The sequence below is a fragment of the Hipposideros armiger genome, unplaced genomic scaffold (assembly GCF_001890085.2).
Source record: "Hipposideros armiger isolate ML-2016 unplaced genomic scaffold, ASM189008v1 scaffold_615, whole genome shotgun sequence".
NCBI lineage: Eukaryota > Metazoa > Chordata > Mammalia > Chiroptera > Hipposideridae > Hipposideros > Hipposideros armiger.
This window is the reverse complement of record NW_017731965.1, coordinates 702,425-717,018: the sequence shown is the minus strand read 5'-3', so window position 1 is coordinate 717,018 and position 14,594 is coordinate 702,425. Positions and strand designations below refer to the sequence as shown.

The window sequence follows — 14,594 nt, the reverse complement described above, 5'->3', positions numbered from 1 at the left end:
TACCTGGGTCCTATTTAAAATAATATTCCATTACCTACGCCATGCTCAATGTAAAATTGTGGTCAAGAGATCTGTTTTCTTTTTTCAATATATAACTACATCTGTGTAAGTTGTGACAGGGTTACATGGTGGAATTTCCCCCAAAATCATATAATTTGGCTTCATTATTTTGTATTCTTCTATGCCTGGGAATAGTATTGCTTATTCCCAAATGCCCACCTCGCCTTACAGTTACTTTGTTTTAATAGTTGGCCTTTGAGTACATGGAAGCTGTCCTGCCCAGTGACCTACAGCAGCATGCAATGGGTGTCATTCCTCTTTATTGCAAACTGTGGCATAGATGGATTAGAGTAGGTCAATACTGAACCTGTGCAAATGAGCCCATCATGTTTGTCACAGTCCCTGTCATCACAGTCGCAGAATTCTCCAGAAATATACCATTCTTCAGCAGAACAAATGCACTTTCCACAGTGACAAGAACCTGAAATCATAAAGGGTATCATTGGTTGTCACCGCATAACTAAAAGTTTCTGTCTAGAATAGAATACCATCAATGCACTGACAATAGGCTTCTAATAACCTCTTTTCCAAAGGTAAAACTTTATTGAATAGCCAGTTACTCAGAGGGGAGCTTTACTTACTGTAATTCATAAAGGTTATCCAGGAAAGGCTTCATTATGGATCTAGACAGTTGCAATTAGCCTTGAGCAAATGTTCCATGGCCCAGCCTGGTTGAAATGTCAATGAGAGCAGACTGTGGCTCATTCTTATAGATGGCCTTCCCAAAAGGTGTTCAAAAATAGATGTTATTTTTGCTTTTATACTAAATTGAATCATTTTAAAGGTCTCTGTTCTTTAAAGGGATTGAATAGTAAGTTCTATTAAATGAGGATGCATTTTATAATTAAAACAGTTACTAATTTCTTGTGCTTATAATTTGAGATTTTTGTTTACATGACTTTCTCAAAGTAAAGGCACACCTGCATACACACACAATCACTCATGTATGTTTGACTTATGAAATCTCATCCTCAGGATTGCCTGCCATAATCAATGATAGCTCTAATCCCCCCAAAAGTTCATCTTTTATGAGGCTCTAGAGCCAACCACCTTTCTTATTTCATGCATCCCCCTCTCTTTTTACTTCCTACCTAATTAAAATCTTGCTCTTTGGTTTTTAAAAGTATTTTGGTTTAATGAGAAGCAATCTTATTCATGGTACATTTATAAAGAAAGAAAATATGAAATTAATTGGTGTCAAAAAGAGAAGAATTTTCTTTCAATAAATGTCTTTACATGACAGGTTAAAAAACCATCACATGGCAGAATTAATTCTATGATAGCAGTAAAGACAACTTTAAAATTAAAAAAAGAAGCACATATATAATGGACTTTCCCTCTCTTCTATTTCCTTGGATTAGTTGTTTTTTCCAAACGTGATTTCTTTTGACTGAAGATGGATATCACCTTAAGAGAATGTGAAGTAGAAAAAGTATTTTGACATATGAGTATTTAACATAATTCCACACTTGGTAAATTCAAAATATATTGGGAGGGGGCAAGAATCAATCATTAGTGCCTCTGTGAAACATAGTGACTGAAAAATGAGTTAACAACCTAGGTCATAAAAATGGTTAGAGAAAGACATTTATATTTATTATTGAGACAATGAAGGGATTCATACACACATGTCCCAGGAATTAAGCTCTTTGTGGTATTTTATGTCATGGAAACTGGTGCATTTTAGCTGCAAGAGTCCCCAGCAGCCAAATTAAACTTTCGACATTCCTTGTCACACTTCTCAAGGTAAGGGAGTAGTCAGAATTAGTTCTATGCTGAGAAATGCGTTTACATTTAACTTCTTGCTTAACCACAGCATGATTTCATTTAGTTCTGACTTGTTTACCTGAGGGTCCAGGTTGATTTGCATACTCTTGAGCAAAACAGACAACTTTCAGTTCTACTGAGTGACCTGGTGGTTGCTTAGGGCCCATAGGCTGGGCCACCCAGGTCAGTCTGTGAGGGTTAGTGGTCTCATCCACGTACAGTGTTTCTTTATTTAGAAATTTATCCTATTTTTAAAGACTTTCTTTCAAATTTTTAGGCACAGAACTGTTCAACATTCAACTGCTAATTTTGCAAATGGTAAGCACTATATCTCCAAGCAAAGAATTCATTGACTTTTCATTAACATTTCTTCAGAAAGGACCATATTTAGTGCTTTATTTCCATTAGTGGAAGAAGATTATTTAAAGAATTTGACTGTTTTTCATTGTTTCCAAAACAGTATCTCCCTTACTTTGCAAAACTGTTTTGATGACAGAGCAGAAGTAAATGACTTTATATGTCCATAAAATTCATGTAGTATACCTATGATATCTTTTTTTTTGCCACAATTTATGAAAAGATCTCACATTTCATCTTAAACTTATCCCCTGGCTCTGGAATTTTTCTAAGCACTGCTCTTGCTTCTGGAATGCTTAGCTTCAGACCACAGCAAAGTATTTTCCTAAAACTGGTAAGCTCAGCTAAAGTTAATATAGTATACATTGATAGACTATTTGACAAGTAAATGCCAGTTCCAAAAGTCTACTAGTCACTGAAATACTTAGAATGAGAAATGGGGATTGATTTTTGTATTTTGTACTTGTATGTGCTGTGAAAAACTAGCTTTTCTCGGTCAGCATTTTCCCCAGCTGTGTTGTTCTTTCCTGTTTGTCAATGCTCAGTGCATCTTAGAGGTAGGAAATTCTTCTACTCCTTGTGAAACTAGGTCTAGCACAGCATGTAATAATAACACAGTGTGATCGTTATTAGGATGTCTTACAGCTCCTTTGTTGTAGAGTGTTCTGGCTGTTTTCATCAGTAACTGGGGGTCAAATTGCCCATCTCTGGAAAGGGAAAAACTTAGGAGAGGATTCTGTCAAACAGATATAAGCCCCATGACTGCCAAGAGGTGACCGATTATTCAGCTCAGCTGGCAGGGGACCCACTCACACTCATGAGACTCAATCCAGTCACAGGGAGCAGCTGGCCCTTCTTGGCAAGAACTCTAGGGTGGTAAATTCATGATCACAACACCACTAATCCATTTACTTTCTTTCTCAATATAAGGACCCTTAAGAAGGCTCCGATCTCCCTTCTGTGCTTCTTACTGGCTTCCGTTCCTGGTGAACGAGCCACATTCTCTCATTTATCTTCAGAACATCCTTAGGACTTAAGAAGGGGAAATAAATGAAATTCCGCCTTCAAAGATGAGAAAATGGAAGTATAGAGAGGGTAAGGGAAGTGCCCAGAGCCCCAAGGGCAATAAAGAGTTAACCTAAGATGTCTATCCAATTCAGCCTCCTCTTCTATTTACCTATCTGCCTCTCACAAGAACTTTCATACAGTTTTAAAAATCAGTTGTGTGTTCCTGCTGATCTGACTGACAGCCAAATCGGGTGAGGCAACTAGACCACTGGTCCAAGACCAGTTTTTGAAGCATAACTTTTCCTGTCTCCTTTCAAGGATGGAGGTGATGGGTAGGAGAGATGGAGGTGAGAGTAGACTTATTTTGATGATGTGGGCAAAAGTATCATTGTGAGAGTCTAAGGAGACATTTAGTGACATGCGATTATAGCCATCATCATCCTGCAACATCTTTAGGAATATTAGAGGTGATGATGGAGATCTAGGTTGCAATTATCAAGGTCAAAAGATTATGATGTACTTGGATACAAATAAATACACAAATAAACAAACAGCCTATGAATTATATCATGTATTCCGCAAAGGTAGCTAAACTTAGGGGAGACCTGGCTCTAAGCTCATCTCTCTGGTTATTCACAATAAAAACAATTTGAGTCTAAGGGTGAGGCACCTTTGTTAGCTGCCCCATTTATAAAGAGGACTTTCTTTTTCATTCATCAAGCCTGACAAAATGCTGCAACCTGACATCCCAGCAGGCAGTTTTCACTATTGTACTAACTACTCCATCTGTTATGAAGGTCACAACAATGTATCTTGTTTTAAATTTTTCTATGGAGTGATTTATTGTCTTGGCTATAAATTTGTAAAGAAATAAAATGCTATTTCTTCATCGTCTCCTGAGGTGATGGCTTTATTCACAGCTCATGGGAAATGCATGTGTCAGGTTTGTCTTTCTGGTGAGAACACTTAGTTGGGCACAGGCTACTAAGTGGTATACTCTGGCAATCTCAGGCCAACTGAGGGTGAAATAGAGCTACTCTTTCTGTGGTTCTTGAGGTGGGGGAGGGGTGGCACCCTCCTTGGGGACAGGAGCTGCTGCATCCCACTATTCTCCATGCCTACCGAGGAGCATAGCTCCATGATCTCGTTTTTAGTCCCTTTCTTCTATAACCCAGCACCGATATCTCCAGAATAAGAGGAAAGAGAGGAGAACACAGGCAGCTGCTGCCAACAACAGAACGCCCAGAATCATCACTTCACCAGCCTCAAAGCATGTAGCCTTGAAGCAGCTTTTACATCCCCATTTGAGTTCAAAGACTAAAAATTCTACCCATTGAAGGGTAAATAAATAATTTAGAATATATTCATTCATCCCTTCATTAATCTCTAGATATAGTTCCATTGCCCAAAGCAAACAATTTGAAAAGACATTAACTAGAGAGATTTTCTTGTTTTATTTGAGGAAATGTTTTTGGGCCAATATTTAGTTAACTTATTTCTTTTTGCATTTCCTACATTTATGATGCTGAAAAAATCAGAATCTGCAGAATGTAATGACTAAAGAATGTTTATTTCTTGAAAAGAAGCTACCTCTCTTTTTGCATGAAATTCAGTTTAGGACATGAAAGGCTGGTATTCACTATACTGGTGAGCGTGGCTTTGTTGTCTTCTTGAACTTGAAATTGGACATGACTGAGCAAAGGACCTGCTTATCAACAATGTTAATGATTTGAGAGTGTGTCTAGTAAACACACACACACACACACACACACACACACACACACACACACACACTGGCTGATTATTAAAATAAACAAATATAAACAAGCACATCAATGTTATAACAAATGGGTTTCATCATTCGGTAGGTAGAGTTCCTATGAAAAGTTAATATCCTTATTCCAAGGATAATGCCATTATGAAAACCAGTGAAAAAGTATCTAAACTTTAGGGCTCTGTGTTTCGAGCTATACTCAGAAATAAAAATCTAATTCATACAAGTTAACCATTCTCAGTACCTTTTATAGGCAGGACACTCGCTTCAGATTTGATAATGTTTATTTTCATTTTCTTTTTTTACCCTCCTGCTTCCACTTTGAAGGTTAATTCTATTTCTACCCTTTTTCCTGTTCTCTTTGTTCACCTTTTCCTCTGCAATTCCTTCCTTCTGCCTCTTCCTTTTAACCTTTCCTTCCTCCTTTTTGGTTCTCCTGACAGACGTTAAACCTAAAGCAAGTGTTTCCAGGAGCTGGGGGCCCCTGAGATCTGAACTGGTGTGAGATTTGTTTGGGACTTGGAATTAGAATGAATTTAATAGTGGAACGAAGTGATTGCTTTAAACTCATTTAAGTGACACCTGGCTGCTGTCATTGCATTAGGTTGAAGGCATGGCCTCCTTGCCAGAGTGCTGTAAACACCAGTCTCACACACAGGATTCCTGGAAACTAAGTGCACGGTTGTCTATTGAAATGAGCATGCTTGTAACAAGTTTCAGCCTTCTTCCAGGCACCATGATTCGTCCCAGCATCCATTTGAGTTTGTCTTTGCAAGTATGTCAACGTGCCTCTTTTAATGGGATAACATTGGCCTTGAGTGATAAGTAAAGCAACAGCCACCATTTAAGGGCACATCCCCATGGTGCTCCTGTTTCCCAGACCTCCTCCATCGCTAACCAGCAGATCCACTTTGTTTTACTGTGTCTCCTTCATAAGATATTTACATGCTACTCCTGACCCAGGGTAGGTGTTAGAGGGTAAATGCAGCTTCAGCCATAGCTGTGCTTTGTCTGCAAAGGGGGCACTTTCTGCAAGGGTCCATTCTGCAAGGAGGCACTGAGCTGAAAAAGAGAGCTGGGAAGCTCCATGACATCTAGTTCCAGGCAGGGCAGCACCCCAACATTTAATGAGAATCCTGTGAGCTTCCAGACTCTTTTCTGCAATTCTGGGCTCTGCTATTTCACAGGTGAACTCAACAATTATCCTTTTCCCTTTTTTTTTTTTTTTTGGCCCATTCAGTGCCCAGTATATCTTATTGTACTTTTTTCTTTGAACAATTATTAATTATAGTTCATTCAGCAATGAAGTTGTATACTACAAGCGACTGAGGATCTTTTTGCATGAAACCTATCCCATGCATTTTATTTTCTTAGACACTAAACTTCACGTGGTTAACTTTCAAGCTTAAAGGCTAGTGGAAGCAGGGGACAGAGTGGTTTCCATTCACGCCAAGTGCAATCTGAAGACGATGGTTGCTACGGCTGCTGCAGAAACCATGTGTCACAACAAGGACCCTGTCCAAGCTCCGGCAGAGATACTCACCCTTTCCTGAGCACAATATGCCATCTGCTGATTCACACAGACTCTTGCTTTGTTCCTCCGTCATATTACACTTCCTGGGATGTTGGCAGAGCTTTCCAAACCATCCTCTCTCACAAACGCAGCGACCACAGGAACACGTGCCGTGGCCTGAGAAACAGTCACAGGGTTGGGGGAGAGAAGGAGATGAGTAAATAGGCAGATGAATCTCAGTTTTTAAGGAAGAAATATGTAAATCATGGGATCTCCTTTCATATCAAGCAAACATACTTTCCTTTTATGTACAGTCAATTAATTGGGCATGTAGTTTTTAAAAAGAACTTCACAATACAGTTCTATTTTCACATAATGCATTTCCTGAATGTAGCATAGGAGATGTTCTCAAGAGAGAAAGAAATCTTGAAGCAATTTAAAATGGAATTTTATCAAAATACATCCTCATTTGCAATTCTATCAGTATAGAATATTCCTGCTTTTTATCATGGCGCATACCATGACACCCAGACCAATGGGCAAGGCTGGTATTTATTGGTTGCCATCCTATTGTTTACTAATAAAAATAAAAGGTTCATTTCTGTAAGAATGACATCCAGTATTATATTACTTTGGCTGTGTACCTCTCTACTTACTAATAAGAACAGATGTAAGTAACAGTGTCTATTGTTGTACAGAAGTTAAAAAAAGAAAAGCATGAGGCTTAGATTCATATCTGGAACTTGTTTTTCCTTTTGTTTCTGTCATAGGCTCCTGTTTTTGGGGATGTTTATCTTTGGTAATATATACAATGTTGTATTTGTGACAGTTATTCACTGACATACACATCTATCTAATTGCTTGCCACTGACACCTTATTAGATTGCATTGACTTCCATTTAAATTTCTTGTTTCCAATCAATACTTCATACTTTTTCCTATATGTACATTACCTTACAGCCAGATATCTCCAAACAGAACAAAGAAAACAGCTATTTTTTGGCAAAATTTTACTGAGAGTCTACTACAAACAGAACATTTTTCTAGGTATCAGCGTATACAAAATCAAGCATCATGGACACAGTTGTCCCCTCCAGGGACACGTGACATCATCGTTCAGACGGATCAGCTTCCTGGGTCTGTTGACACCATTCTGCCTTGACCATTTGCCCTGGCAGGACTTTCAAGCGTAAGCCTATTCCATCTGCCTCTTCCTCCACTTGGCTTTGCACGAGGTGAGGTTAGTGGCTGATGATTAATTGTTTGCAATTCATCATTATGATTAATTTCACCTAACCTCCCAGGAACCAGGTAAGGTTTTTAAATAAAACATGATCATCTGGAAGTTAATGGAAAGCAAATGGGAGACAAACTCAAAAGAGACCTGGATGAACAGACCTATTTCCAACAGCTTCTTATTCATGAGTTGATTTACTGAATTTAATCTTACAGCCCTTTGATTCAGGTATTATCCTCATTTTATAGTCAACAAACTGAGGCACAGAGAGATAAATTAATTTTACCCCAAATCTCATAGCTCAACCAAACAAATCAGAACTTGCCTCCAGTTTCTCTGATTTCAAGGTCCACTCTTTCTCCATTGTGCCACATTGCCTCTATATTTCATTTTGGGAAATACATAATGATTATCAATGTGAGGCATCTAGAAGCCTTTTCTCAATTCTATCTTTTTTAGCTGCTGCGTAGTTTGAAGGTATACATTTGACATTTATGAGCACTTTCTTCTTAAAATCTCTCCTGTATTGGTTTTCATGACATTAGACTCTATCTTTTCCACAGTTCTCCTTTCCCTATTTATTCTTGTACCTTTTTTCTGACACAATTAATGTAGTCATCCACTAACAGTCTATCTTGAATCATCTTCTTTTATCTCTCTATAATATTTCCTTTGAAAAATTCATCATATCACAGGATTTCAGATAGCCACAATTATCATAGGGCTGTCCTACCAGCCCCTAAATCTCTCCTAAATTCCACTCCTGCGATTCCAAAGCTTGTGTTCTCCTAGCATCCAAAAATTGATACTTCTGGGCCTGCATATATAATTTTCTTTCTAAAAGCTACTCTTTTGTATTGTCCATTTCTTTTAAAGACACAACTTTCCTTTCAGTCAACCAGTTCAAAATGTTTTGAGTCACATTTGAATCCCCCTTACTCCCTCATCTAACACGTTGCCAGCTCCTGTTGAAACTACCTCCAAAATATCCACTCATATCACCATCATAAACTTTTGAGCAGCCTTCCTAGCATGTCTTTCTCCAATATTCTTGGCCACAGCTTCCTACAGTACCACATTGCTCACATCACAGCCTTGAGACCCAGTGCTGTATAACTCCCTAACGTTTATGAAAATAAGTTTACCTACTTTAGCTTTCCTTATATTTTAGTTTCCTGAATTACAGTCCCCAGCTACTTTTCCAACCTTACTCCCTCTCTCCTTGTCTCCCCTTTCATATACCTCTTGATCTAACCAAACTGACCGACTCGTTGTTCTCTATACATTCCCTATGTTTTTCTGACTTCATGCCTTTTTTGTGATATAAATGCCATCTCCCTGCTCTGAACCTTCATCTTCTCCTCCTCTGAATTTCTATACTGCCTTATTTTCCAACACTATTGTGGAACTTTCTGTCTTCCACCTTGTGATATTTATGAACTAAACCCATCTTCTGACTGTGAATTCTTTGAGAGCAGAAATCACTTCTGATTCATCACTGTAGTATTCAGAGTGCCAAGCCCACTGCTTTAGATATAATGGATCCTCAAAAAAAAAATTAAAGATTGAGGTTATTTTTAAACAATATATCCTCATTTAAAAAACAAAACAAAACACAAATTCCCAACTGAGAACCAAAAACTGAATCCAGGACATGTTTACAGGTCATCTGGTTAATGGACTATCGTTCAAGAGTAATGGACAGTTCTTGGATGGCTCTGCTTTATTTCTACGTTCTGTAGAGTAGAGTGAAGTTATAGAATCAGTGCCCCATAAGATCTACACATTTAATCAATAGTTATTAAATTGACTATATCTTGACTTCTCCAATAAAACAAAAGTCCACTTAAAGTGAGGTCTACTTCAGAAGTTAAAAAAAAAGTCCATCTTTGGGGGCAGATAATCTGGGGTACCAGAAAAGTAAGAAAGCAATAGAGAGCTTCTAGTAACTGACTCATTGAGCTATGGACATTTCAAATGTCCATGTTTCTTTGACTTAGAATATCATTGATAAAAACTCAGTGGCTCCTCACAGCAAATAATTTAATGTAAGATTATATATATATATATATATATATATATATATATATATATATATATATGCAAGAATAGGTGATTTTTAAAAATTTATTAGTTAATTTGTCATATCTTTCTAGAACGGTAAGTTGGCAATCAGCCCAGATGATGGTCAAAATACACTGGTAATTACATGTTTTGATTTGCAATTTACATGCTTTCCCTTTAGTTAAAAAAGCCTTTGAGGGCTGGCTGAGTGGCGCAATGGTTAGGAACTCGCTTGGGACGCTGGAGGGCCCCGGTTCGGATCCCACATGTGAGGGCCAGTGACACTGCCCTCCACAGCTAAGATGCTGAACAACAGCTCCACCTGGAGCTGGGCTGCCATGAGCTGCCGGCGATGGCATAGGCTGCAGCCCCTGTGGCAGTGGACTGCCATAAGCTACCGTGTGTAGCGGCCAGCAGCCGCAGTGAGCAGCCGTCCAGAAGCTGGCGACTGATCTGCCTCGTCCAGGAAGAGCGCAATGATGGTGCCAACTTGGGCCAGTGAAGGAACGTCCTCCACAACTAGACTGAAGAACAAAATGACAGAAACTTGTCTGTTCCCCTTCCCCCAATTCCCCAGCACTGTTCCCATCCCCCCAATTCCCCAATTAAAAAAAATCTTTTTTTAAAAAAAACCTTTTGAAAAGCTTTCAATAATATCTTCTTTATAAACTCTAATAATTGTAGTCATGCATTCAAGAGCTTTTATGGTGCACCAGGCATTGTACTAGACCTACCCCATGGTGCTTACCGTCTACTAGGGGAGAAAACAAGTAACAACAAGTGAACTGATGCATTTGAGCTGTGAAAGAATTAAAGACGGTGCTAGTATATTCAACAGTGAGAACGCTGTTAACTGGAGTAGTCAGAGAAGGGCTCCGTGACACCCACGGAGCCAAAGAGGCAATGTTCTAGGAAAGCTAATGAGAGTTCTTGGAAAAAGAAAGAGCTTGGCATGTGACAGGCAGTGAAAAGAGGACAATGTGTTAAAAGAAGAGTGAGTAATAAAAATGGAGTAAATAATAAACTTGGGGAAAGGTTCAGGAATGAGAACACAACAAACTGTTTTTTTTCTTGGTAAGGAGTTTAAAGTTTATTTTAATAGAAATGGGAAATCATAGAAGAATGTTAAGCAAGAGCAATGTGAAACAATCTGCAAGTTAATTTTGGCAGCTAAATGGGAGAGATTAAGGTGTGCTGGGAAGAAGGGAGTATGGGGAAAGTGAGAGACTATGGCAGTATTCCAAGTGAAAGGTGACAGAGGCTTCGAGTATTAATAGGATGGTGATGGTGCGAATGGAGAGACATGAATGGAGATCTACTTTGGTGGTGGTGCTTATGAGACCTGTTGAATTGGATGTGGCAGATGAGAGAAAGAAAGGACTAGTTTTCTGGCTAGAGAAATATTGTGAATAATAATGCTATTTATTAGCTATGAAAGCTTCAGGAGGAAGAGGGGGAGAGCAGCAAATAGGCTGTTTTGAGCCTTATGTGTTTGAGAAATTCTTTTTATTTTTCGTAAGAATTTTTTTTTTTAATTTGGCATTTACCTGAGTGGAATTTTTGGGTTAGCATACAAGTATTGTCATATCATTGGCTATATTCCCTATGCTTTACGTTACATGCCCATGACTATTTTGTAACTCCTAATTTGTAGTTACAAATTAACTTCTTAATCCCTTCATTTTTTCACCCTGCTCCCCATCCCTTTCCATCTATCATCCCAACAAATCTGGTACCCATCTGACACCATACATAGTTATTATAATATTGCTAACTATATCCCTTATGCTATAACCTACATCCCCATAACTACTTTGTAACAGCCAATTTGTACTTGCTAATCCCTTCCCCTTTTATCACCTACAACCCCAACCCCACTCCCACCTGGCAACCATCAAAATGTTTTCTGTATCTATGAGTGTGTTTCTTTTTGCTTGTTGATTTTGTTCTTAGATTCCACGTATGTTTAATCAAAATCACATTGCACCTGTCTTTCTTTATCTGATATACTTCACTTAGCACAATACCCTCCAGGTTCATCCATGCTGCTGCTGATGGCAAGAACCCATTCTCTGCCATGGCCGAGCAATATTCCATTGTATATATGTACCACCTCCTTTTTATCTATCCATCCATTGACAGACACCCAGGCTGCCTCCACATCTTGGCCATTGTAAACAATGCTGCAATGAACATATGTATGCACAAGTCCCCTCGAAGTGGCATTTGGATTTCTTCAGATAAAGACCAGGAAGTGAGATTACTGGGTTGTTCTTTGTCTCTTGTTATAGCCTTTGTTTTAAAGTCTATTTTGTCTGGTATAAATATTGCTATCCAAGTTTTTTGTTTGTTTGTTTGTTGTTTGTTTGTTTCTATTTTCATGAAATACCTTTTTCCATTCCTTTACTTTCAGTTTGTGTGTGTCTTTCAATCTGAAGTGAGTCTCTTGTAGGCAGCATATGTAAGGGTCTTGTTCTCTTATCCAGTCAGCCCTCCTGTGTCTTTTGAGAGAAGCATTTAATCCATCTACTTTGAAGGTAATTGTTGACAGATATGTAGCTATTGCTATTTTATTATTCATAATTTTGATCTTTTTTTTTATCATCTTAAAGAAGTCTTGCTAACATTTCTTATATTACTGGTCGGGTGGTGATGAACTCCTTTAGCTTTTTCTTGTCCGGGAAGCTCTTTATCTGTCTTTCAATTCTAAATGCTAGCTTTGTTGGGTAGAATAATCTTGCTTTTCATCACATTGAATATTTTGTGCCAGTCCCTACTGGCCTGCAAAGTTTCTGTTGAGAAATCAGCTGACAATTTTATGGGAGCTCCCTTATAAGTAATTAGCTGCCTTTTTCTTGTTACTTTTAGGATTCTCTCTTAGTCTTTAACCTTTGCCATTCCATTATTAATGTGTCTTGGTGTTGGCCTGTTTGGGTTCATCTTGTTTGGGACCCTCTCCACTTTCTGAGCTTGTATGCCTATTTCCTTCACCAGGTTAGTTTTCAGTCATTATTTCTTCAAATAGATTCTCAATCACTTGCTGTCTTTCTTCTTTGTTTGGTGCTCCCATGATGTGAGTGTTGTTATGCTTCATGTTGTACCAGAGGTCTCTTAAACTATCCTCTTTTTTTTGGATTCTTTTTTCTCTCTGCTATTCTGATTCAGTGTTTTCTACTACCCTGTCTTTGATCCTCTGCTTCATTTAGTCTGCTGGTGACTCCTTCTAGTGCATTCTTCATTTCAGTTATTGTATTCTTCACTTCTGACTGGTTCTTTTTTATCGTTTTTATGTCATTTTTTATGCTGGCTATCTCTTTGTTGAAGTTCTCACTGAGTTCCTTGAACACCCTTATAACCATTGTTTTGAACTCTATCTCTGATTGGTTGCTCGACACTCTTTGTTTAGTTCTTTTTCTGGAGTTTTCTCCTGTTCTTTCATTTGTGATGTATTTCTTTGTTTCCTCATTTTGGCTGCCTCTCTGTTTGTTTCTATGTTTAGATAGATCTGCTATGTCTCCCAGTCTTGGCTGGGTGGTCATATATAGTAAGTGTTCTGTGGGGCCCACTGGGACAGTCTCCCTGGTCACCTTCTCCAGGTGCTCTAGGTATGTCCATTGTGATGGTTGTGTGTGTCCTCCTGTTATAGTTGAGTCTTGATTGCTATTGGCACATCAGGGATTGACCCTCAGGCTGACTGGTTGTGGGATTTGGCCACATCCACAGCTTATGCACTGCTGTCTGAGAGGCTTACTCCACTGCGTGGGATTTTCCCCAGTGGGCTCTGGCACCTATTGAGACCACCCTTTGGGAATACTGATTGTGGGGCTAATTGAATGGTGTTCTGCTTTGGTCTGAAGTCAACTTCCAAGTATGTTGGTTCTGGAGCCTCTTGGGAGGGGCTCCAGTGCAGGCCCAGGCAATTTACTGCTTGTTAACAGCTGGGGGTTACCTGGTAGCAGCTACAAAGCAATCCACAATTGTTTGCTGCCTGTGCTAACCCTGGAGTTGTGTGGGAGAGGCCACGCTGCAAACTGAGGACAGCTGCCACCAATACCAGGCCTCAGGTAACTCTACAAAAAGCCAGGCCACTCAGAGGCCTGCTGTCACCTGCCAGCTCCCTTAAGGTTCAGCCACTGAGAAAGCCTCATATGGTGCATGAGTTTTGTGAGACAGGGTCTCAGAAAGTCACTAGAGTGGGGAGAGCTGTGGTTTCCGGGTTAATGTAGACTCTGGTTTGGTGCCAGTGCTGAGCCTGGAGCTACTCAGGAAAAGTTTCAGAGCCCACTGAGCACACGCACTGCCACAGTCCCAGAAAGAGTGCAATGCAGACAGGGCTGGCTGCTTGCTTGAGGAAGTGCCTCTGGCCAGTTGGGTGGAGCAGGATCCCAGCTGAGTCAGCCAGGCCGAGCAATGGAGCGAGCGGAGCTTACTAGGCCAATCAGATTCAGATTTGGATGTAAATGTAGGGGGCGGGCTCAACACAGGAAAGATGGAGCCTGCCTGCTGGCTGCACATAAGATCACCCCTCACAGGGAAAATGCCAACTGTTCTCCAGTCCTCCTCCTGAAGCTACACACCTTAGTTGAACCCTCCGTGTGTCTCCAATGCCCTGAATCACTGCCCCTTCGCTGGAGCCCAAGGTAAGTGCCGGTGAGTATCTATGCACCGGCCCTTTAAGAGGACATTTGGGTTTTCTGCCGCTTTCCATCCCACCTAGACTGTGGGCATCCCCACTGTTTCTTACAGTTAGATATTGTGGCGGCTCCTCTTCTTGGCACAAGTACTCCAGACTGGAGAGCCTAGTGTGGGTGGCT

The 14,594-nt window shown here is 39.7% G+C and overlaps 1 protein-coding gene across 1 annotated transcript in view; it reads right to left on the bottom strand.

Annotated features, from left to right (window-relative positions):
* ITGBL1 (integrin subunit beta like 1) overlaps positions 1-14,594 on the bottom strand; it is a 125,556-nt gene that overhangs the window by 7,070 nt on the left and 103,892 nt on the right. Inside the window, exons 7-8 of the mRNA XM_019625120.1 lie at positions 6,510-6,656; positions 368-481 (exon numbers count right to left, since the gene is read on the bottom strand). Of these exons, the coding sequence (XP_019480665.1) occupies positions 368-481; positions 6,510-6,656 (261 nt within the window). The remainder of the gene's footprint in view (positions 1-367; positions 482-6,509; positions 6,657-14,594) is intronic.